Source organism: Staurois parvus, unplaced genomic scaffold (assembly GCF_062004578.1).
Source record: "Staurois parvus isolate SC_StPar_1 unplaced genomic scaffold, SC_StPar_1.0 ptg000025l, whole genome shotgun sequence".
In the NCBI taxonomy this organism is placed as follows: Eukaryota; Metazoa; Chordata; class Amphibia; order Anura; family Ranidae; genus Staurois; species Staurois parvus.
In genome coordinates, this window is record NW_028317821.1 from 20,331,736 (window position 1) to 20,356,907 (window position 25,172).

General features: G+C 39.9%; 1 protein-coding gene across 1 annotated transcript in view; it reads right to left on the reverse strand.

The window, feature by feature from the left end:
• Positions 1-25,172, reverse strand: part of LOC149471981 (uncharacterized) — a 344,746-nt gene that overhangs the window by 48,108 nt on the left and 271,466 nt on the right. Inside the window, exons 20-21 of the mRNA XM_089652739.1 lie at positions 20,401-20,520; positions 190-401 (exon numbers count right to left, since the gene is read on the reverse strand). Coding sequence (XP_089508865.1) covers positions 190-401; positions 20,401-20,520 — 332 coding nt within the window. The remainder of the gene's footprint in view (positions 1-189; positions 402-20,400; positions 20,521-25,172) is intronic.

Consider the following 25,172-nt stretch of genomic DNA (forward strand, 5'->3'; position numbering starts at 1 on the left):
GGACATCATTATCTATATTTATTCTACCTAAATGTGGTATACACAACATGTGTGATCTAATTTATTGTACGAGGGGAGGGGTAGGCAGCATTTTTGAACCTTTAGTAAAGGATTGAATGTAGTAATTTGGGGAATTCTTTTTGCAGTGTATTGTGTTTGTTGTTTTATTTATGATTGTTTTGGTCTTACCATTTTGTACATCCCAGATGTCCATTAGACATAGCAAGGTAAGGCAGACTTGGGGTGCCTCTTTCCAGGCCATGCTTATTGATAAACTCTGTTTCTTTGATGCCAGATTCTAATACCGCCTGGATAGCATCTGTCCGTCCCTGCAGAGCAGCACAGTGAACTGGGAGAAGTCCCTTTTTGTTGCATTTTCTTGTGGATGCTCCTTGGGAAAACTGTAAAAGAAAGTATTTTAAGGTACTGCTATAATTGCTTGCAAAAGCACAAAACATGAGCTTTGGTCAATGAACAATGCACTGTCCTCCAAAATGTACCCCTAAATGCAGCACTGGATTTGGACATCATATTATTCTTGACTCATTTAAACAATGATGCATTTTTGTACAGGTGCCTCCCTATCAATGATAGGATTTCCAAAACCTTAAACAAGAAGGTCCTGTTAGAAGCAGCATACTGTCTGTTTCATATGCAGAGCTATAAAAAAAAAAGAGAGAAATAGAGAAAGAAGAGACGGTAAACTGAACCGCACAGTGTGGTAACTCCTGTCAGCAAACAGATTTGCTTGATTTACTCACACATCAAAAGGTAGTCAGACAACAAACAAAAGCTGCAATTTGTAAATGTTGTGGCCTGGTGTTACCCCCCCCCCCCATTCCTTATTTTCTACATTTACACAGGCTCAAGAGAGGGTAAAAATAAGGATAAGTTCACCTTTTGACCAAAAATTAAAAATGCACATTCTCTTGCAGGTAAAAAAATGTGCATTTCTTATTTTTTGTTGCAGGAGCCTGTAAACCATTGCACCTGCGATCAGAAGATCACTGTTACCATGCAGGTCTCTTGAAGGCCTGTCAGTATTTCTGCCTACCTGTACAGGGTGTATGGGCAAGCAGATATACAGACAGGAAGAACCAACGAACTACTATGGCACTCCACAGCGCCATGGTCATTTATTGAGAACTTGTAGTTTATTCATTCACAGAACTCTATGAATGAATGACACGGCCGTGTGGGCAAAGCCCTGCATGGCTGTGCTCTATTCCAGAAATGACAGCTTGTACAGGGAACTTCTCTCCATACTTCTGTCACAGGGAGGGGGAAGGATTGGGCGGCGGCTACAGCATTGGGAACATGTTACGTGTTCCACCCTAAAAACGGGTGGAACATGTTACATGTTCCCAAAGATGAACTTATCCTTTAAAAGATATATATATATATTTTGATTTATACATTCTAAACTGATAATTTATACCTGTCTTTTTATTATATGGACACAATCTTTGTTTTATTAATAAATATTTACTACATGAAAAAGAATCCACAGAGCACTATGATTTAACTAGAGAGATAGCACAGCAGTAGTCTTCTCCTATACAGACAGGTTGGCTCCATTGAAACCTGGGACGGATATGTCTGATAAAGGATAACTCACTACAATGCTTGCTCTCATATATTTTCATTATGCATTAGATACAGTATAAATATTTACAAATGTGATACTATAGAGAGCTCTACAGTGGCTCAACCCCAATGCTTAAAGGATAACTAAACCCATGGACAAAAGTGTAAAATGCATGTGGAAACGTGAGTTACCACATTGCATGGCAACATACCTGCTCTATGTATGGTACGTCAGGGTGGCAATTCGTAACAATTATAATAAGAACAACAATAATTCTGATATTAACAGAACTAATATTAACCACTAGGGGACCACCCACAGTACATATTCTGTGGCAAGGCTGCCCCTGTGCACAGGATCATGTTTATAAACCCCCTCCTGCATTTCGGGGTAGGGGGCACGCACGTGTCAATCACCAGGTCTCAGCCAGTGATTACCCGCCAGAGACTGGCGATTGCCGGCAAACACTGACAGAGAGGACAGCTGCATTGTTTTCAATGGAGCTCTCCTCCCTGTCAGTTTGAGCACACTGATCCGAATTGTTGAGCTCAGCCTTCCAGATCAGTGTGCTTACAGTGAAGCACACACTCGCTGCCCCCTAGTAAAACACGCCCCTCACACACTTAACCCTTTGATTGCCCTCAAATGTTAACCCCTTCCTCCCCAGTGCCATTAATACAGTGTTGGTGCTTTTGTTTTGCACTGACCCCAAGTCAGTTCCACCCCCAGTGTCAGAATGTCAGCCGCAGTCCTGCCATAAGTCGCTGATCGCCACCATAAGTCGCTGTTTGCCGCCATAAGTCGCTGATCGCCGCTATTATTAGTATTTAAAGAAATAAAAATCCAGTATCTATGCCGCCATTTGTAAATGCTATAACGTTAACGTAAACCAACTAATTTACACGTATTGGGATTTTTTTTTAGCAAAGACATGTCGCAGAATACATTTTGGATGAAATTTTTATGATGTAATTTGATTTTAACATTTTTATACTGGACATGTTTTATAGCAAAAAGTCCAAAATATTGTTTTTTTGCTCAAAATTTTTTTTTATAGCACAAAAAATAAAAACTCACAGGTGATCAAATACCACTAAAAGAAAGCCCAATTCGTGGGGAAAAAAGGACGTAAACTCCATTTTAGTGCAGCGTTGCATGACCGTGCAATTGTCAGTTAAAGTAACACAGCACCATAACACAAATCGCTTATGTAACTACTTCCTGACTGCCCTATAGCAGAAATACTGCTACAGTGCACAGACCCATGGTTTTCAAGCCCCTCCCAGATAGCATCAGATTGCTCATCAGTACACCAGTAATCACATTTAACCCCTTGATTGCCAGGAACACACTCACACACAATAAACCTCCATTGCTGGTATAGTGTCTGAACGGATCAATATCTTTGATCAGATCAGCACTATACCAGCGTTCACATTAGCATAGTGTCCTGAAAAACACAGCATTAGCGGGATCAGCCCCGGCACCTGCCAGTACCTGCATTTAGCCCCTATGCTTACAACCCCCCCTTCTTCCCCAGCAAGTGCAGTGTCAGTAGGTCACTGTCACTTGATACATTGTACACAAAACCGCAGTGTTTGCAGAATTAGGTTTGATCTCTGCTTGCACTTACCAGTAAATTTTGATGATATTCTCATATGCAGTAGAGTGCCAGTACTAATTTCGCTCTACCTTTTGGTGAACTGGTGAGTACCAGCGGCCTAGTACATCCTGGTCTTTCACACACCAGAACTGCAGTATCACTTGGTGACGTGGCGAGTTCCATAAGTGTAGTACAAGCTGGTGCGGTGGCGAGCACAAGTATTGTCCTTCAACCACCAAGAATTTGCACACAGGCCCGTAGAGCCCCTAGTATCCTTTCAGATGTGCTTGCAAATCCCGATTGGCAGCCCACAAATTCTGCAGCACCTGTACTTCTCCTATTCACTGTCCAACCCAGAATTCAGGTGGAAACAGCAAATTTAACTACTCTCCTTGATCTTTTGGAGCTGTTTTTCATGGAAGATCTGTATGCATTGATTGTGAATCAAAGCAATTTATATACACAACAATTTATCGCCACCAACCCAAATTCAAACCTTGCCAGACCATTCACATGGAAAATCATTACGGTTTCCGAATTAAAATTTTTTTGGGGCCTAACCCTCAACATGGGGCAATACTAAAAAAAAATTAATTGCGGTTGTATTGGTCCACAGACCCGATTCATCATATGCCCATGTTCTATGCTGCCATGGCCAGGCATAGATATGAAAGTATAATGTGTTTTATGCATTTCAATGACAATACACTCTGTCGTCCTCGAGGTGACCCAGAATTTGACCGGCTCCACAAAATTCAGCCCCTCGTAAATCACCTTAACCAAAAATTTGCAGATGTCTATACTCCCCAGCAAAAAATCTGCGTTGATGAGTCCCTCATTCATTTTTCTGGCCACCTTGCATTCAAATAATTTCTCCCCACCAAGCATGCCAGATATGGGGTCAAGATGTAAAAGACCTGTGAAAGAGCAACAGGCTATACTTATAAGTTTTAAATTTACGAGGGAAAAGATAGTCATGTGGAGCCTCCTGGATGCCCAGACTACACGGGGAGCAGTGGCAAGATAGTTTGGGACTTGGTGTCATCCTTTTTCCATATGAGGTACCACTTATACGTGGACAATTTTTATTCATGCGTTCCACTATTTAGACATTTGTACAATCTTGGAACTGGCGCATGTGGAACCGTGCGACCTAATGTGTGCCCACCATTAGCAGTGGGTGGATGCAGGGCAGTATATTCTAATGGTGGACATACTACACACTTTTTCTGGCAGAGATTTCTTCTCTTTTTTTCATTCAGCCCACAGGCTTCATAAAAAATAAAAAAAAGCACATAGTATATATACCCAACGAGGACCAGCGACGTATTGGTACATCACTGGACTTTGAAAGGTTATACCAGGATGATGCCTACAGCTGCAGGCATCATCCTGGTATCCTTGTTTTCAGCCGGCGATCAGCTTTCATGTAAAAGCAATCTTAGTGGCTAATTAGCTGCAGGATTGCTTTTACAAGCAGTGGGAGATGATGCCCCCCTCCCCTGCTGCCTTCCACAGACTTCTTGGGCAGTCCCGTGCCATCGGGGGAACCTGAGAATGCAGCCGTTGTTTCTGCCAAATGACCATAGAGCTGATTGGAGACCAGAATGGTGCCAATCATCTCTATTGTCTAAGAAATCGGAAGCAACGAGCATTACATCACTTCAGTTTCGCAGGATATAAACAGCACCATTTGTAAATTGGGAAAGCATCTGATCACACCGATCTTGGTTTGATTAGATAATGTAAGGGCAGAGGAGATATCTAAAGTCTGACAGATCTAAAAAATTATTTTTTTATTTTTTACACAAAAATGTCACTTAAATTATTTATTGCTAACACATGCCATGGGTATATGTGGAATTACTCCCCAAAATACATTCTGCTACTGCTCCTGAGTATGGGGGTACCACATGTGAGAGACGTTTTGGCAGTCTAGCCAAGTACAGGACCCCAAAATTCAATAAGCACCTTCAGGCTTTTAAAGGGCTTTATTTCCTCATTACACTTCCAGACTACCTATCACAGTTTCGGAGGCCCTGAAATGCCAGGATAGCACCAAACCCCCCCCAAATGACCCCTTTTTGGAAAGTAGACACCCCAAGGAATTTGATAAGAAGCATGGTAAGTATTTTGCAGATCTCGTTTGTTGCCACAAGTTTTTGGAAAATGAAGAAAAAAATCAAAAACATATTTTTTCTTTTCTTATTTTATATTTCAAAACCTTGTGAGAAAAAAATGAGATTTGCAAAATATTCAACATGCCTCTTTTTAAATTCCTTGTGGTGTATACTTTCCAAAAAGGGGTCATTTGGGGGGGGGGTGCTATCCTGGCATTTCAGGGCCTTCGAATCTGTGATAGGTATGAGGAAGTGAAATGAGGAAGTTACGCACCTTTAGGCTTTCAAAGGGGTCATTGGATTTCAGGCTCCTGCGTGTGGCTAGGCTCCTAAAAAGTCTCACACATGTGGTATCCCCATACTCGATAGAAGTAGCAGAATGTATTTTAGGGTGTAATTCCACACATATTCATGGCTTGTGTGAGAAACATAATTTAAATGACAACTTTGTGTAAAAAAAAATGTTTTTGTCATTTTCCAGAAACTTGTGGAAAAAAAATAAATCTTCCATGGACTCAATATGCCTCTCAGCAGATGGCTTAGGGTGTCTACTTTCTGAAAAGGGGTTATTTGGGGGTGTTTGTACTATCCTGGTATTTTAGTACCTCAAGAAATGTGATGGGCAGTCAGAAAGTAAAAGCTATGTAAATTCCATTATCTATACTATAGTTTGTAGATGCTATAACTTTCACACAAAGCAATCAATATACACTTATTAGGATTTTTTTAACCAAAAACATGTAGCAGAATACATTTTGGTATAAATTTATGATGAAATTTATGACGAAAGTTTAGTTTTTTTGGATATTTTTTATGACAGAAATGAGAAAATATTGTTTTTTTTTCAAAAAATGTTTTTTGTTTAAAGCGCACAGGTGATCAAATACCACCAAAATAAAGCTCTATTTGTGTGAAAAAAGGACATAAATTTCATTTAAGTACCGTATTGCATGACCGCGCAATTGTCAGTTAAACTAGTGCAGCTCTGTATAGCAAAAAAATGGCATACATTGCAGTATCTATACCATAGTTTGTAGATTCTATAACTTTCACAAAAAGCAATCAATATACACTTATTGGGATTTTTTTTACCACATACATGTAGCAGAATACATTTTGGCCTAAATGTATAACTAACTTTGAGTTTACTATATATTTTTTATAGTCGAAAGTAAAAAATATAGTTTTTCTTCAACATTTTTGGTATTTTTTTGTTTATAGCACCAAAAATAAAAAGGGCGCATGTGATTAACCACTTGCCTACCAGGCACTTATAGCCCCTTATTTACCAGGCCAATTTTCAGCTTTCAGCGCTGCCACACTTTGATTGACAATTGCGCGGTCATGCAACATTGTAACCATATGAAATTTTGATAATTTTTTTCTCACAAATAGAGCTTTCTTTTGGTGGTATTTAATCGCCACTGGGCACTTTACTTTTTGCGCTATAAATAAAAAAATTGCAAAAAATTTGAAAAAAAAAAAAGTTTCTTTGTTTCTATTATAAAATTTTTCAAACAGGTCATTTTTCTCCTTCACTGATGTGCGTTGATGAGGCAACACTGATGGGCACTGATAGGCGGCACTGATGGGCACTGATAGGCAGCACTAAAGGGCACTGATAGGCAGTACTAATGAGGTGGCACGGATAGGCGGCACTGATAGACAGCACTAATGAGGTGTCACGGATAGGCGGCACTAATATGCAGCACTGATAGGCGGCACTGATAGGTGACACTGATGATGGGTACTGATAGACGGCACTGACTGGCATCACTGCTGGGCACTGACTGGCGGCACTGACTGGCACAACCGCTGGGCACTGACTGGTGGCACTGACTGGCAGCACTGCTGGGCTGCACTGGTGGGTGGCACTGGTGGACAGCACTGGTGGGTGGGCACAGGTGGGTGGCACTGGTGGGCACAGGTGGGTGGGCACAGGTGGGTGGCACTTCTGGGCACAGGTGTGTGACACTGCAGAGTGGCACAGGTGGGTGCACTGCTGGGCACAGGTGGGTGCACTGCTGGGCACAGGTGGGTGATCTGCTGGGCACAGGTAGGCGGGGCTAGTGGGCGCACTGCTGGGCACAGGTGGGCGGAACTTGCGGGTGGCACTGCTGGGCACCGATCATCAGGGCACTGATCATCAGTGCCCTGATGATCGGTGCCGATCCCCGCTCTGACAACTGCCGGTTCTCGGCAGTACTTTCCTCACGATCTGACAGCATGAGGAAAGTGTAACCGAGAACCGGAACTTGAATTTCCCTCTGATCAGCGTGTCATTGGACACCGCTGATCACGTGGTAAAAGGCCGCAGTGATTGGCCTTTTACCACATCACGTGATCAGCTGTGTCCGTAGGACACAGCGATCATGGAGATCGCCGGGTGCGCGCCCCCTGGGGCGCACAGGAGAGCGTGTTCTGGAAGGACGTCATATGACGTCCACTCAGAACTGGCCGGCCGCAGTGCAGCCGTCATTCGGCTATCTGCGGTCGGCAGCTAGTTAAATACCACCAAAAGAAAGCTCTATTTGTGTAAAAAAAGGACGTAAATTTTGTTTGGGTACAGCATTGTATGACCGACCCAGTGCTAAAAAGTTGTGTAGCCTTGGCCAGTGCTGCTCCAGCCACACTCCCTGACACGTTTCACCCCGATCACCTGGGCTTGGTCACAGACCATGTCTCAGTAAGAGAGGCGAAACACTTCAGGGGGCGTGGTTGGAGCAGCACTGGCCAAGGCCACACAACTTGTTAGTACTGGGTCAGTCTGAACAGCGTATCATTCAAAACACTTTAACACTTCTGGATAAGTGAACCTGATGCCTGATCCCATCTTCTGAACATCAGCAGGGAGATATTCAAACCTCAGCTTCATGTGCCACATCAAGTTTCTCCATGATCACTCCCATTTTGTGTTTGGAATATTGAAATAAAATTTTAGGAAGAGACCACTCTGCATGACAATAATATAAAACAGACACTGTAGTATATTTGTTTTGTTTAATGGTGACATAAAACTTTACCAATCTTCTTGAAAGGAAAAATTATGATAATGCTGTGGCATGATTTTCCATTTTGAGTATCACAGTTTTATTTTCAATATGAATCCTGCTGCTATGCAGCATATCTTTCATTTATATTGTGTAATGTAAAAAATGTTTATTGCATTTAGCACTTTTTTTATTTAGTGGAGGAACATTGCTTTTAATTTTCAACCACTTAAATTATTCATATTTATAAATGCAATATGCCATAGAATCTAATCAAGCAGAGATTAGTCTAATAATCAAGTGTGCCATTAAGATTGGAATTTATTGTGAGCCCTAAAAAAGTCTAGCTACATTTATTTGGGACTATTGTATTATCGTATGCAGTCTACATCAGAAAAATCAATGTTTCTTCTTTTTTTTTTTTTTTTTAAATTAATATATAAAGAAAAAATTACAGGGGCAGCACAGTGGCTAAATGGTCAGCACTTCTCTGCTTAAAAAAAATTACTAAAATACATAAATAACAAGCCACCTGGCTGTCTGAGCTTTTAGTCCTGGTTCCCAGCTCTCTGGCTCTCATGGCTCACTCAGCCTTTAGTTGCAGCACACCACTGCATGGGCCCACTCCTGGTCTCTGAATAGAGGTTCTCCTGACACCCCAGGCTCTCTCATTCTCCAAATATGTACAGACTGGTAGGCAGGATTAAATGTGGCTATTTGATAGAGGGCATCACACTGTGTGTTATTGCAAACAAAGGAGCTTTCTGCACTGCACTTCTGGCACTGCGATATCCTCACTACAAGCACAGATGTGTTATATATGGCACATATTGTTTACTTGACAGAGGCTGGAGTCCATACGCAGGTGACACAAATGCAGCAGATATACCGACTCTGATAGCCTTTCTTCTCAAACGCAGCAACAGTTATGATAGGCAGGCCTTCAGAGAATCCCTGTTTTGTCCCTGAGGCTGGAACACTCTTCCTAAGTAAAGCCTAGCTTGCCCTAGCAAAGCTGGCTATCTGTCCCTTTCTATATACATAAAAGAGCTCCTCAAAATTGTGGCTGGGTTCCGTTTATATAGAGGAGCCAACACAAAATGGCCGTTCAGATCTCAAGATGGTTGTGAGGGGACTGCCTACAGACTCCCTCCAGTCCTTTGGACTCACTAGTGGCCTCAGGTTTCTCAGCCCCCCCCCAGACTTGAGCAGCTGTCCTGACTCTTCCAGTCCTGTGGGCAAGGAATCCCCCCAACATGGGGTGCAATTTCTGGGCAGGAACACACACAACCCGCCTGGTTGGAGCACACAACTCTCTCCAAATGGGAACCTTGAGCTCAGGCCTGGCTTATAACTAATCTGCACACCTGTGCACTCACATGGCCTGCAGGTCTCCAGCAAGACCTGGACACAGGATTAAAGGCTTTGTCCCACCCAACACACTTTGAAAGCTTTAAGTTCCAGGCCACAATCTGGAATTATGAAACCCAGTAAACACTGATAAACCAGGTACAATCCAAAAACAATGCTCTGAAGCGTGGCACTCTGCCCCAATGTTAATCTTGTGGGCATTATATATATATATATGTATATATATATATATATATATATATATATATATATACAGTTGCAAGAAAAAGTATGTGAACCCCTTGGGATTACGTGGAGTTTTGCATAAATTGGGCATAAAATGTGCACTGAACGTCATCTAAGTCACAACAATAGAAGAACACAGTCTGCTGAACATAATACTACACAAACATTAGATGATGCCATGGTTTAATTGCACATAACATGTAAGCATTCACAGTGCAGGGAGGAAAAAGTATGTGAACCTTTGGACTTAATAACTGGTTGACTCTCCTTTGGCAGCAATAACCTCAACCAAACATTTCCTGTAGTTGCAGATCAGACCTGCACAAAGATCTGGAGTAATTTTGGACCACTCCTCTTCACAAAACTGTTTCAGTGTAGCAATATTCTTGGGATGTCTGGTGTGGATCACTCTTAAGGTCATGCCACAGCATTTCAATTGGGTTGAGGTCAGGACTCTGACTGGGCCACTCCAGAAGGCGTATTCTGTGCTGTTGCAGCCATTGTTTTGTTGAATTACTTGTATGCTTTGGGTCATTGTCCTGTTGCATCACCCATCCTCTGCGGAGCTTCAGTTGGTGGACAGATGGTTGTACGTTTTCCTGCAAAATGTCTTGATAAACTCTGGAATTCATTTTCCCATCAATGACAACAATCCGTCCAGGCCCTGAGGCAGCAAAGCAGCCCCAAACCATGATGCTCCCTCCGCCATGTTTTACAGTGGGGATGAGGTTTTGATGTTGGTGTGCTGTGCCTTTTTTTCTCCACACATAGTGTTGTGTGTTCTTCCCAAACAACTCAATCTTGGTTTCATCTGTCCACAGTATATTTTGCCAGTAGTGCTGTGGAACATCCAGGTGCTCTTTTGCAAACTTCAAACGTGCTGCAATATTCTTTTTGGACAGCAATGACTTCCTCCGTGGTGTCCTCCAATGTACTCCATTCTTGTTTCATGTTTTCCTTATTGTAGATGTGTCAACAAAAATGTTAGCATGTGCCAGAGATTTCTGTAGGTCTTTAGCTGACACTCTGGGATTCTTCTTTACCTCATGCAGCATTCTGCGCTGTGCTCTTGCAGTCATTTTTACAGGATGACCACGCCTAGGGAGAGTAGCAACAGTGCTAAATTTTCTCCATTTGTAGACAGCCTGCCTTACCGTGGACACATGAACATCAAGGCTTTGGGAGATACTTTTGTAACCCTTTCCAGCTTTATGCAAGTCAGCAATTCTTGATCGTAGGTCTTCTGAGAGCTCTTTTCTGTGAGGCATGGTTCACATCAGACAGTGCTTCTTGAAACCAGTAAACCCAAAACAGGTGTGTGTTTTTTAAGGGCAGGACAGCTGTCAGCAACACATCCAATATCATCACACTGATTGGAGTCAAGGTTGGCTCACTCCTGGCTCCAATTAGCTCTGAGAGAAGTCATTAAGCTAGGGCCTCACATACTTTTTCCTCCCTGCACTGAGAATGTTTACATGTTATGTGCAATTAAACTATGGCAACATCTAATGTTTGTGTAGTATTATGTTCAGCAGACTGTGTTCTTCTATTGTTGTGACTTAGATGACGTTCAGAGCACATTTTATGCCCAATTCATGCAAAACGCCACGTAATCCCAAGGGGTTCACATACTTTTTCTTGCAACTGTATATATATATATCCACTGAGTACATTAATGCAGAACTAGCAAGGAAATATTATACTGGACCAGTTCACAGTTAGACGATATACCACAGCAGTCAACAATCAAACAACAGCAAATAGTAGTACTGTAATTTTTAACTGGTGTAAATACCAGACAGCAGACAAGGAATGTGAAATAGTTCACCTCTTTCTTAAACCTGCACTGGGTAAGCCTAAATAGGGGGAGGACCTATACCACAGTTACAGTTAGTAATCACTAGGGCACATGTTTTAGACCTTCTGTTGGCCAGCTTATTAGGGCCCAAAACCTTGCGTTGAAGCCCTAGCAATTCCTTCAAAAGTTTATGTATGCAATGGCAAAGTGTTTTGAGCAAGCAAATATGTCCTCTGCTGGTAAACTGTGGTATATGGGTGGCCAGCACCTGTTCTCCAGTCTTGTGCAAGCATCTACCAACCAGGCAAAGGGGTCCTTCTGTCTTTCTGAAGGTGTCCTCAGTATCTGGCTCTTTAACTGCACAGCAGACTCCACAAAGTCCAGGTCTCACTTTAAGTAATAGTGTCCACTCCGCTTTCACTGCTGTCAGGTAGGGATCACCTGCTCACTGCTTTCACTGCTCTCAGGTGGGTTGCAGTCTGGTCCAGTCCTGGTCTCCTCACAGAAAGAGAGCCCTCTTGCTCTCTCAGCCCAGGAAAACGATTTCAACCCTTCCTCTTTAATGTCCCTCTGCTTGGAATTGTGCTGTATAGCAATCCTGTAGTAATGGCTGAATATCTTCAGTGAACTACATTCCCTACAATCCTCAGAATCTCTTGCAATCTGTAACCCTCAGGTGCCCTCTAGCCAAATGAATACTGGCTGTAACAGTTCTACAATGAGAATCTTTGATATGTCTGTGCCTGTGTAGAAATCTTTTGTGGGCATAAACACAGAAGCAGCAGCAGACAGAGTGAAATTGCAGCTGGTCCTCTCCTGCCAGTTAAGTACCGGGGTACATTTGTATGCCTTTTCACAACTCTTTCATCCATTTCCTGTCCACATGCACTCACTCCAGGTTACATGACCTGCTGCACATCGTTATACAGTTCTGGGCTGTGATTCTGATATTGATAGCAGTGGATAATGCCTGTTCGATGTGTGTAAAAGCACAGTCACTTGTAGTTTCCACCAGCGGAACATATCAAAGTATAAAACCAAGGAACAGTTAGGAGATTGTTATCACACTACAGTATAAAAGAAGGGACCTGAAGAATACCCATTACCAGCCAATATTTTACTGTAAGATGTTGATTTCAAAATAACGAAAATTACTTTTTAAGTGACATTGTGTTAAAGTTTATAAAATATTTGGATACTGGCTTTATCTTCCATTTAGGTTAAGGTTACCGTTTGTCCATGTTTCTCATGGACTGTCTCCATTTTTGAGGGTCTGTCATTGTGAAACAAGCTCTTCCAGCATTGTCTTCAGCCATGAGGCAGAGCAGTGTAAAATTGGCCACCCCAAAATGGTGCTGCTGGACACTGTAGCCAGTTGCACATGCATGAAAATACTTGTGCAGTGGGCCCGTTTTCCTTTTCTGGCTTTTGGCTAGGGAGCCATTAGCACCATTTTGGGGTGGTTTAGGCACCTGCACAGTGTAATATTCACACTGCATTGCCTCATGGTCAGGAACATTGGCTTTCCTCCCCACACAGCCTCTTGGCTGTTCACAGAGGACTTATGACATGCAGTTAAAGTATTTTTATATCTTCTTTGCTTCCCTGGAAAGCTCTTTGACCCTTTATTACCTGGAAACCCTGAAGTGCAAGTTGCAATTGTTTGTTTTTTTTTAAATGAGTCTTACCCCTGACCTATGCACTCTGTATGTTACTTACTCCTGACCTTTGCTCTCTGTGCATTACCTAACCTTTGCTCTCCATGTGTTACCTACTTTGAATCTCTGCATTCTGTGCATCACTTACTCCTGACCTCTGCTCTCTTGCATCACTTACTCTTGTCATCTGAATTCCTGTGTTACTTAATCCTGACCTCTGTTCTCTATGCATTATCTACTCCTGACCCCTGCACTCTGTATGTTACTTATCCCACAGCCCTGCATGTTACTTACGCCTCACCTCTGCTTTCTGTGTGTTACTTGCTCTTGATCTCTGCACTCTGTGCTTTGTGCACTCCTGACCTCTGCACTCTGTACTTAACACATTCCTGGCCTCTGCACTGTGTGCATTACACATTCCTGACCATACATTACTTACTGCTGACCTCTGCTCTCTGTGTTACTTAGTCATGACCCCTGCATTCTGTGTCACTTACTTCTGACCTGTGCTCTGTGTTTTTCTTACTTTGACCTTTGTTCTCTGCTCTCTGTGAGTTATCTGTTCTTGACTTCTGCATTTTGTACATTATGCACTCATGATCTCTGCACCTTGTGCATTATACACTCATGACCCCTGCACTCTGTGCATTATACATTCAGACCCCTGAACTCTGTGCATTTTACATTGCTGGCCTCTGTACACTATACGCTCCTAACCTTACACTTTGTGCATTGTACACTCCTGAGCCTTCACTATGTATGTTACACACTCCTAAACCTCTGCACTCTGTCCATTACGCACTCTTGATTCATAGCAGAGTAGGCTCAGATTTAATTAAACCATACCTCTTTAAGCCCCTCCCACAATTACCCTAATTTGGCCACACCACACACCATTTTGTCTTTATACCTTGAATATCTGTCTCTTGTTTTAACAGTCTGTGACCAATTGTTTTAGGGAATACTAAAATGGGGTTATGATTTGATGGGTGTGGTCGCAAATGGGGCATGGTTTTAGGGTGTGTGGTTAAAAGTGGGAGTGGTCACTAGGGTGTCTCTGAATTTCAATTTGAAAATTTGGTGACCTCACATTAAGTGCCGCAGGGTAAACTAATATTTAAATATGAAATCAGAAAGAGAATTAAATGATGAGTTCTCCTTTTAACAAAAAATAATAAATTCTAATTTTTTTGCAGGTAAAAAAATGTTCATTTATTATGTTATTATTATTTGTTTGCGGAGTCTCTAAAGCATTGCACCAGCGATCAGCAGATTGCTGGTGCCATGTAGGTCTCCACCTGATCTGTCAGTATATCTGTTTGCTCATACATCCTGTACGGGCAAACAGATACTTACTGACAGGAAGGCTCAATGAACTACCACGGCGCTGTGGCGCACTGTGGTAGCTCATTGAAAACTACAAACGCAAACGCTGCCGGGACTTGTAGTTTCCCCATTCACAGAATACTGTGAATGAGTGAGTTTTTAAAAAATTGTGACAGCTAGTGAGGAGGAGAAGATCCCCTAGTAGGTGTCACAATGGGGATCTTTTGTAACTTGTTACAAAAAGTAAACTTATCCTTTAAAGGCCAGTTCACACTACATGCTTTTTCAGTGTGCTTTTTTCTGTATCCAAAATGCACACAAAGTAGATTATATGGTTATCAGTGACATCAGTGCTTGCAGTTCCAGTGTGTTCCAGTTGCAGAAAAAAAATAAGTAGAACAGGCTGCATTTTTCGTGCACAGAACTGCATTGGAACATGGTAAAACACATCAAGAACACACTGGAATGCACTGGAACGCACCAAAAACGCACTGGAATGCACATGTCCCTATTTAAATTGAATAAAAAGAAAGGAAAATTGAACTGGAAAGCATCAAATATGCACTGGAACACGTCACAAACGCACCAAAACCTCACCGGAACTCACAAAAAAACACATCAAAAACACGCATTCAGAAACGCTTCTGGTCTGCGTTTCTACAATGTGAACTATAGATTAGTTCTTGCTGGAAAAAATATTTTAAGTAACTGACAGCATGGATTCATGAAAGACAGAAGTTGTCAAACAAATCTGATTTCTTTTTATGAAGAGGTGAGCAAAACCTTGGACAGAGGGGTGGCGGTGGACGTGGTACACTTGGATTTTGCAAAAGCGTTTCACACAGTTCCCCACACAAGGCTGATATGTAAGATAAAGTCTACAGGCTTGGAAAAATCTGTATATAAATGGATAGAAAACTGGCTAAAAGATCGTATTCAGAGTAGTGGTTAATGATTCATACTCTGAATGGTTTAGGGTTGTCAGTGGTGTACCCCAAGGTTCAGTGTTGGGACCCTTACTTTTTAATATATTTATAAATGATATAGGATCTGGGATTAAAAATCCCATTTCAGTCTTTGCAGATGACACCAAGCTGTGCAGTGGAATAATGTCCTTACAGGATGTCTCCAACATACAAGCTGACCTCAATGCACTGTTTAATTGGGCAACTATTTGGCAAATGAGGTTTAATGTTGATAAATGTAAGGTTATGCACTTGTGGGCTAAGAATATGCATGCATCATACATACTAGGGGGGGGGCACAACTGGGGGAATCAATGGTGGAGAAGGATCTGGGAGTTCTGGTAGATCACAAGCTTAATAATGGCATGCAATGCCAAGCTGTGGTTTCTAAAGCGAGCAAAATCCTCTCTTGTATTAAAAGAGGTATAGACTCCAAAGAGAAAGATATCATATTACCCCGGTACAAATCATTAGTAACACCTCATCTGGAATATGCAGTTCAGTTTTGGGCACCAATTCACAAAAAGAACATTGGGGAACTGGAGAAAGTACAGAGAAGGGCAACCAAACTGATAAGAGGCATTGAAGAGCTCAGCTATGAGGAAAGATTAGAGGAACTGAATTTGTTCTCTCTTGAGAAGAGGAGATTAAGGGGGGATATGATTAACATGTATAAATACATCAGTGGTTCATATAGTGAACTCAGTGTAGAGCTATTCACCCTGAGGTCATCACGGAGGACAAGGGGGCACTCCTTCTGTGTGGAATAGCCTCCCTCAAGAGTTGGTTCTGGTTAGCTAAGTGAATTGCTTTTAAAAAGACCAGGATTATTTCCTAAATACACAGAATATAACTAGATAGATAAAATTGATCCAGGGAATATCCGATTGCCTCTTAAGGGATCAGGAAGGAGTTTTTTTTCCCCTGCAGGAGCAAATGTGATCATGCTTTGCGGGGGGGTTGCCTTCCTCTTCAACTGTGGGTATAGAATTATAACTTTTTTTTTTTTTATGGTTGAACTGGATGGACTTGTGTTTGAAGAATGCTCTAACTAGACCATACATTTAAAAAAATATTGGGATCTTTTTAATTACATAAATAGTTTATTTGTTCATGGGAGTTCTCATCAAAATCTGCATTTTCCATTTTAATGAAAAATATGGCGGTTGCCAAGAAAAAGCTATGTTTGACCTGCTTTGCCTGCAGATCAAATGCACCTTAAAGGATAACTTTATCTTTAAAAAAAAATATTTTTTTTTATAATTGAGCCTGCAAACTATTGCAGACACTGCTGAAAGCTTTCTGCTCATATTGCTTGGCTGACAAAATGCTGTCTTATGCACAGAGATGGGAGCCAGCCAGCATTGGTTCGGACTCCATTAAGTCAGTAAGATATCTGGATTCTGGATCAGGGGTTTTCTAGCTCCCCAGCTCTAACCTCCAGTTGGAGTAATACAGCTCAGATGCTGCTGGGCTAGGCTGCAGAGGACTGATGTACTGTATGTCTGTAGCTTTCTCACCCAACAGAGAGCTACTGTGTGCTTTGCTGCCTGTGAAAGGTGTTCATCATCAAGGCTGGTCCTCCTCCCCTTGAGCATGTACATTTATTACTCAGCATTCCTGCCTCTGTTATAGGTCCCAGTATAACTAGAAACCAACAAGACATCATACTAGGACTCACTGTTCTACCAAAGGGGACAGTTTAACAAGGCTTTTGCTAGGATTATGGAAGTGCTGAAGGACAGCAGCAGCACTCCAACATAAATAGAACAGATTTTTACATCAGGCAATTGTCATCCTTCCCTGCCACCTCTATTCACAACATCTGCAGATGTTAAATCTCAATTAATCCCAGGCCTAGACAGTCTTAAAAAGTTCCTTATTACGCTCATGTAACGTCCAAACAATGACACTATGAAACTGGCATGGCTAGTCATTTGGCCAGTTGTATGTTCCTATTCATATATATAGAAATAGAAACAAAAAGATCATTGGTATGCAAATGGCAAGTGTATACAAGTGATCGGAAAATTGTGTGAGGGTCCGATGGTGAAGAATCAGTGTAGTGATCTTAAATATGGGTCCAAAAATGATATACTGTGTTACTGCTCAAAAAAGGATTCTTGATAGACCTGAAGGAATAAACCCCCTTTGACATTATTGCTTCTAAATTTAACATCCTCTGTGGTTCTCTATTTTTGTCTACATTGGAATTTAACGGCTTTCACTCCATAACCCACTGAATAATTTGTACTGCATTGCAACGAAAAGTTTACAATTAATTCAAGAGAACACTGGCTGTGATATCACTTTCCGTAACAGCAAGTCTAATGTCTTATATTAGTATTCCACTATGCAAGCTTTCAGATCCATTGAGGTCAAGGCATGCTGTGTGTGAGAAATGGCCTGGTCACTTAGAGGTATTCTGATATAGAAAGCAGACACAATTCTTTTTACTTTCACTAGTACAGGGCATATGAGGTGAGCATGAAAAACTCAGAAGTAGCATAATGTGATATTTTAGTCAAATACATCTCCTGTGGATGTATTTGGAGGCTACACATGGGCCTAAAAGAAAAAAAGTGTTTTTTAAGATGATACAAGGGGAATTTAATGTGTGTGACGTCACTTCCGGGTCACCCTTGTCACTTTCTTGGCTAGCACAGCCGAGAAGCAATGTATTGTAATGCGGTCTGCATTGCAATACATCCAGTGGAACCCAGTGGAGACATGCAGGGTCTTTTATACCCTACATGTCTCAATAAAGAGAACCTGTCACCTAAAAATCATCACATAGTAGACTTTGTGTCCCCTATGTGATGAAAAAAAAAGTTGAGTAAAAAAAAAATGTATTGCAAAAAAAATAAAATTATACCAAAGCACATAACACCCCCACCAAAAAAAAAAGTTTGAGGCCCCACCCAAACCCCACATTTATGCATGTAGGAATGTAAACGCACATGTCAGGGCACCTACGCGTGAAAATGTTGATTGCAATACATGTTACATATCACCATGCACGCCGGAATGAAAGAAATAATTCTAGCATAAGACATCCTCCTTAATACTAAACTCATGAGCTGTAGGGGCTTTTGAAGCGTCACCTATAGAAAATTTAGGGTACTGAGGTTTGTCGCCATTTCATAGACGCACACAAATTTAAGGTTTGGCATGTTTGGCATGGGCAGCACAGTGGCGAAATGGTTATCACTTCCGCCTGGCAGTACTAGGGTTGTTGGTTCGAATCCCAGCCACAGCACCTCCTGCCTGGAGTTTGCATGTTCTCCCTGTGCCTGTGTGGGTTTCCTCCAGGTACTCCGGTTTCCTCCCACACTCCAAAGACATGCTGGTAGGTGAATTGGATCCTGTCTAAATTGGCTCTAGTATGTGTATGTATGAATGTAAGATTGTATGACCCTTGAGCGTTAGGGACTGATGTGAATGTATAATATATATGTAAAGTGCTGCGTAAATTGATGGCGCTATATAAGTACCTGAAATAAATAAATGTTGGGTATCTATTTACTTGGCACAACCTTGTATTTTATATTTTACCAAAAAAAATGGATAATTTATTGCGTTTGTTTGACCTAAAATTCACTTTAGTGTGTTTGTTTACAGAAATTTTGCATTTCCTTAACCTTTTTTTGGTAATATCGTGTGACTTAAAAAATTGGAACTACCACTATTTTATCCTCTAGGCTTTCTGCTTTCAGAAAATATTTAATGTTTTGGTGTTTTTGTGTAATCTTCAGGCCTAAAATGACTTTTTATATATGTGTGCAAAAAAATGCAAAAATGGCTCTGGCAGCGAAAGGGCTAAATACACTTCCTGCAATGAGCATCAGGTGATGCCTGATTACTAGGAGCTTCTGGCTGCTGGAAAACACCTGCTGGTGGACACCAGAACTGCAGCCTAAAGATTTGGAGCCACAGTGCCACCAGCAGGTGAATCCCTTCCTGACAGTCACCCAACAGTTGGACAGTTTTAATCTAAGGTCCAAAACAAATAAAAAAAGCATAAGTGAAGAAATATACAGTAGTTGCCTACACTTCATGCATCCAGGAGAAATAATATATCCCAGTTCATGGTATCAAGAATGTTGCATGTATAAAAACACAACCCTGCTTCTCCATAAATAAACTATAGTAAGTGAGCGTTGTCACCCTAGTACAGAAAGTGTGTTACATATAGGATCGCCATGTAAAAATAAATAAGAACAATCTGGAAAAAAGAAAACGAATGGGTTTTATGTATTTGAGTATTAATTAGCAAATGTTGTCTAAATACAAGATGCATATGCATTCATACTTGAATCTTAGTGTGTGTTTTGTGTATTTCTCCCAGGTCTATGCAGTAATCCAGTGTGAAACTTTACCTTGGTGCAGGAGCTTCCTGGAAAAAAGAGCAGTCACTGCTGCTCTCTCTTCTTGTGCAGGGTGACTGGTTTTATATCCCCCCTCCTGTAGTTTTCTGTAAACCTGCAGATGTGAATCTTCCCCTCTCAGTTTTTCTCTCTCACTTTTTTTGTTGCACCAAGATAGGGCCTGCACTGAGAGTAATTTCTTGAGCTCATCGGAGTTTCCACTCAGCTGAAACAATTATGCTTATGTAAAGAAAAATCATTTGTAAAAAAAAATCTTTGGATGCCATCTGATATTTATGACAACCCAAACTGTTTATGTTCTTATGATGGATAATTTGGCTACACACAATACAATCTTTAATATTCCTCAATAGACATTTGCTACATACCAGGAGCCTTAAGCAATCCATTCTTGTTGGCTTTCCTGTTTCCCCATAGCACACCATGTGGAGAGCTGTATTACCATCCTCATCTTTCCAGTTGACTTCAGCACCATACTTGAGTAATAACTACAAATAAAACAAATTAGCTCTTTATTATGTCACATTATATGTCATAGGTTTGTACTAAAGCATTCATCATCATGTTTTTCGGATCACAAACAGCTACAAACAAAAAAAAAAAAAAAAAAGAGAAAGTAAAATTACCATTTTGATGAAAAACTATTTCCTTAGCACAAATGAACTTGAGAGGGAACAAGAGTCATTCTTCATTTGAATATGATATTAGTATATGGATTACACCAGGAGAGCTTGATAGTTAAAGATGAACTCCAGGAATGATCTTTATTGCATTGCATAGGTCCAGCTTGGCACAATGTACAGTAAATATGCATACCTCATACCTGATGGTCAAGCTTGGGAAGCTGAAAATCACTGTAGTAGTTTGCACTACTACAATAATATCTGCGATCTTCCAGGTACTGATCTGGTTCTGTGCATGCGGCTTCCCCTCTGTCACATCACAGGGATCCATTAGCTCAGCATTGCCACAAGTCATAGAATGCCTTGTATTTTTTCAATGAATACAAGGCATTCTCTGATTGGATTATTGTGGGGATTATGATGTCATCACTCCTCCACTCTGCCTCATCCAATCACAGAATGTCTTGTAGTTATTGAATTAAAATATAAGGTATTCTATTAATGGTAGAAATCCCAATCAAGTGACCCCTGTGGTCGGAAGCAGAAGTTTAGCAGGACCCGGAGGATTGCAGCTATCACTTGCAGCTTTTGCAGATTGCAGCCTCCCCATCAGCCTATCAGGTATGACATGTGTATACTTACATTATGAAATACAGATAATTCTTGGAGTTTAGCTGTAATAGGTCAATCAATGCAAAATTAAAAACCATGGCCTAAATGAAAATCTAAAGGAAATACTGCTGAGCAGAACTACAAAATGCCAGATAAAACATCTCACACTTATGTATGCAACAGCAAGATTTAAAATGAAAACATTAAACTGCATGTGACTACTTACTGCCTATCAAGAGTCTGTTAAGGTCCCTTGGCCATTTCTGCCATGTACCAGTAAATGGGCTGTTCCATGGTTATTAAACTAAATGTGGCATTGCATCTAGATGACAATTATGCTGTGAGAACAACATTTTGATGCACCTTTAGGAAAACATATAAATGCAAAAATAGTTTTTTTTTCTAGTAGATTGTTTAATCCTTGGTTGACTTTTTTGTTGCACATAGATGAATTCCACTGATAATTTTACATAAGTAAATTGACAGTAATCAGGTTTAACAGCATGTGTGCAGGTGTTACTTTGTGCTATTAGTATGCTAAAATTCAGACTGTAATTTGCAAAGAAATTATCCTTTTATGCAACTTGTTTTAAATTATGTTCATGTGTATTATCTTAATAAGATGTTTGTCCATAATCTATGTGATGCTTACATGGTGTCTTTTAGTAAGATAGAATAGATATATAGTAATAAAATAAGAATATGTGTATTAACTCAATTTCTCTTTCTCATTGCTACTATTGTATTTACTCTGTTCAATGCATCTGTGGATCAAAGGGATGAGTTTCAATTTTTTAAATCAAAATTGTCCTTATTTAATCCCTTATTAGTGTTTAGTTTATCATAAATATCCCTAATTAATGTCTTCCCCTTGCTATTATTTTCCTGCTGATTTTTGATTTTTGTTTATGTCTATTTTTCTACTCATTAATATTCAACATTTTTTTTATGTTTTGTTTGTTAATTTTTTAGTGTTGCATTAACATTTGTAACATTCGTAAATAACTTTACAATGCTTTGTACCAAAATCATAATTTTAGTGTAATTTTAAACAAGACATATTATAGAATAAAAGGTATATTTTTAATATAAATTAACACAAATTTAAACTAATACTACTTAAATGAGAGCAAAGTGTTTTTTTTTTAATAACCGTGAATCTTGTGAGCTGCTATACATACACTTATAACTGAATAAATATATAGTGAATCGCTCACACTAATCACACTCTCATACAAATGTGTTATAATGAAATCTATTAAACAGTGCTGTGCTTCACCAATCTATGTGCAAATCAACTCAATTTCCCAAAATTATACACATAAAACAAATCATACTGAATTTACATCAAATAATTATGGATAAGTGTACAAAAATGTTTAATCCACAGTCCAAAAAAACACTTGAGAACTTCTTCCCTTACAAAATATCCTTCAATTGGGTTATCAATTATTCCAACACCTCTTGTACCCAAAAAATGATATCCAACTGTAGTGGCTGATCACCTCCACCAGATGTGCTCTCATCTAGTTAATATGACCAAACCGCTAGGTGAGGTCATCTATCGCTTGTGTCCCTCTGTTAGGACTGATGCTATTGTCCGGTTTGGATGAGTCTGCACTCCTAAACAATTCCTCCTTTTCACCTTCTACTTATCGATCCTCCTCAAGCATTCATACACAGGGGAAAAAAATCACCAAAACACAGTGCTTATCCTTTTAAAACATTTATTGGCTTACCATAATTTCCAATTTTCCACTCCCATTTACAAGGTGTCTAAGTGCACCACACTATAGGTCTCATTAACCTCCCTAGTGGTATGATTATTTCAGATTTTTTGTGCTGAAAGCGGTACCATTATTTTGCATGGAAATATGTAGTTTTTTTATTGTAGGCTGTAATTTTTAGGAATAACTCACTGAAATCTGTCCGAACAAGAGTCTATTAAACATCCCGGGGATGATAAAATTTGAAACACGAAATCATAAATTATAATTTAATAAATAATCATAAAAAATAATAATATAATAATAATAATAATACATTTAATTCAAAAATATAATCAAACCAAAAACACTGATATTTGAAATATAGCACCAAGTTCGCACATCACTGAGCAAAGTCGCAAAATCGTTTTCAGTGTCTGATGACGAATTTCCCCACGAATCATTATCACTCAATTCTGCAAGTAGTTCTAATTTACTATCGCTGTTCTCTAGCTGATCTAAAACCGCTTTTGACCTAAAGGGACACTTTTTGGACGCCATGGACTTTTCTAAGTTTCCAGGCAGAAAGAACAGACAAAATGCAGACAGGGGACAGGGCAAAGCACTAGGGACAAAATGTATGTGAAATGGTTTGAAACAGCAATGTTTTACTATGTAAAATTCGTTTAGAAAAAAAAGACATTTTTTAAAATTTTCAAATTTCCCGCCGGTTCCGGGGCCCGTACGTCCCGACGTCACAGGGACCGGAACACAGAAGCCGGATGCCGGCATTGGCCAGAGGAGATGGCCGGGGACACTGCAGGGGACACATTGCGGGAGCGAAGGACAAGGTAAGCTCTGCAGGAAATCCCTATGCAGCGCCGCATGGTAAGCCCGAGTGTAGATCGGGGTTACCGCTTTTGGTACTGACATTTTACCCCGAGCTACACTCGGGAATACCGCCAGGGAGGTTAAGTAATGAGAAATACATATCCATCGAAACAGTCTGCAGCTAGCTATTACATTACCGCATCCAACCACTTTCTAGCGTCATGACGTCAAAGCCCCTCCCCTAAGCGTTACACCACAGGGTCACGTGGCTAAATAAGGGGTTACATGAGGCATTATTTAAGAGTTTTTTTTTTTACAGTATATTTTTTTTATTGCCTTGCAAAAATGATTTTATTTTTATGCAATTCATCAAGTGTAATAAACAGTAATCAGGTTTAACAGCATGTGTGCAGGTGTTACTTTGTGCTATTAGTATGCTAAAATTCAGACTGTAATTTGCAAAGAAATTATCCTTTTATGCAACTTGTTTTAAATTATGTTCATGTGTATTATCTTAATAAGATGTTTGTCCATAATCTATGTGATGCTTACATGGTGTCTTTTAGTAAGATAGAATAGATATATAGTAATAAAATAAGAATATGTGTATTAACTCAATTTCTCTTTCTCATTGCTACTATTGTATTTACTCTGTTCAATGCATCTGTGGATCAAAGGGATGAGTTTCAATTTTTTAAATCAAAATTGTCCTTATTTAATCCCTTATTAGTGTTTAGTTTATCATAAATATCCCTAATTAATGTCTTCCCCTTGCTATTATTTTCCTGCTGATTTTTGATTTTTGTTTATGTCTATTTTTCTACTCATTAATATTCAACATTTTTTTTATGTTTTGTTTGTTAATTTTTTAGTGTTGCATTAACATTTGTAACATTCGTAAATAACTTTACAATGCTTTGTACCAAAATCATAATTTTAGTGTAATTTTAAACAAGACATATTATAGAATAAAAGGTATATTTTTAATATAAATTAACACAAATTTAAACTAATACTACTTAAATGAGAGCAAAGTGTTTTTTTTTAATAACCGTGAATCTTGTGAGCTGCTATACATACACTTATAACTGAATAAATATATAGTGAATCGCTCACACTAATCACACTCTCATACAAATGTGTTATAATGAAATCTATTAAACAGTGCTGTGCTTCACCAATCTATGTGCAAATCAACTCAATTTCCCAAAATTATACACATAAAACAAATCATACTGAATTTACATCAAATAATTATGGATAAGTGTACAAAAATGTTTAATCCACAGTCCAAAAAAACACTTGAGAACTTCTTCCCTTACAAAATATCCTTCAATTGGGTTATCAATTATTCCAACACCTCTTGTA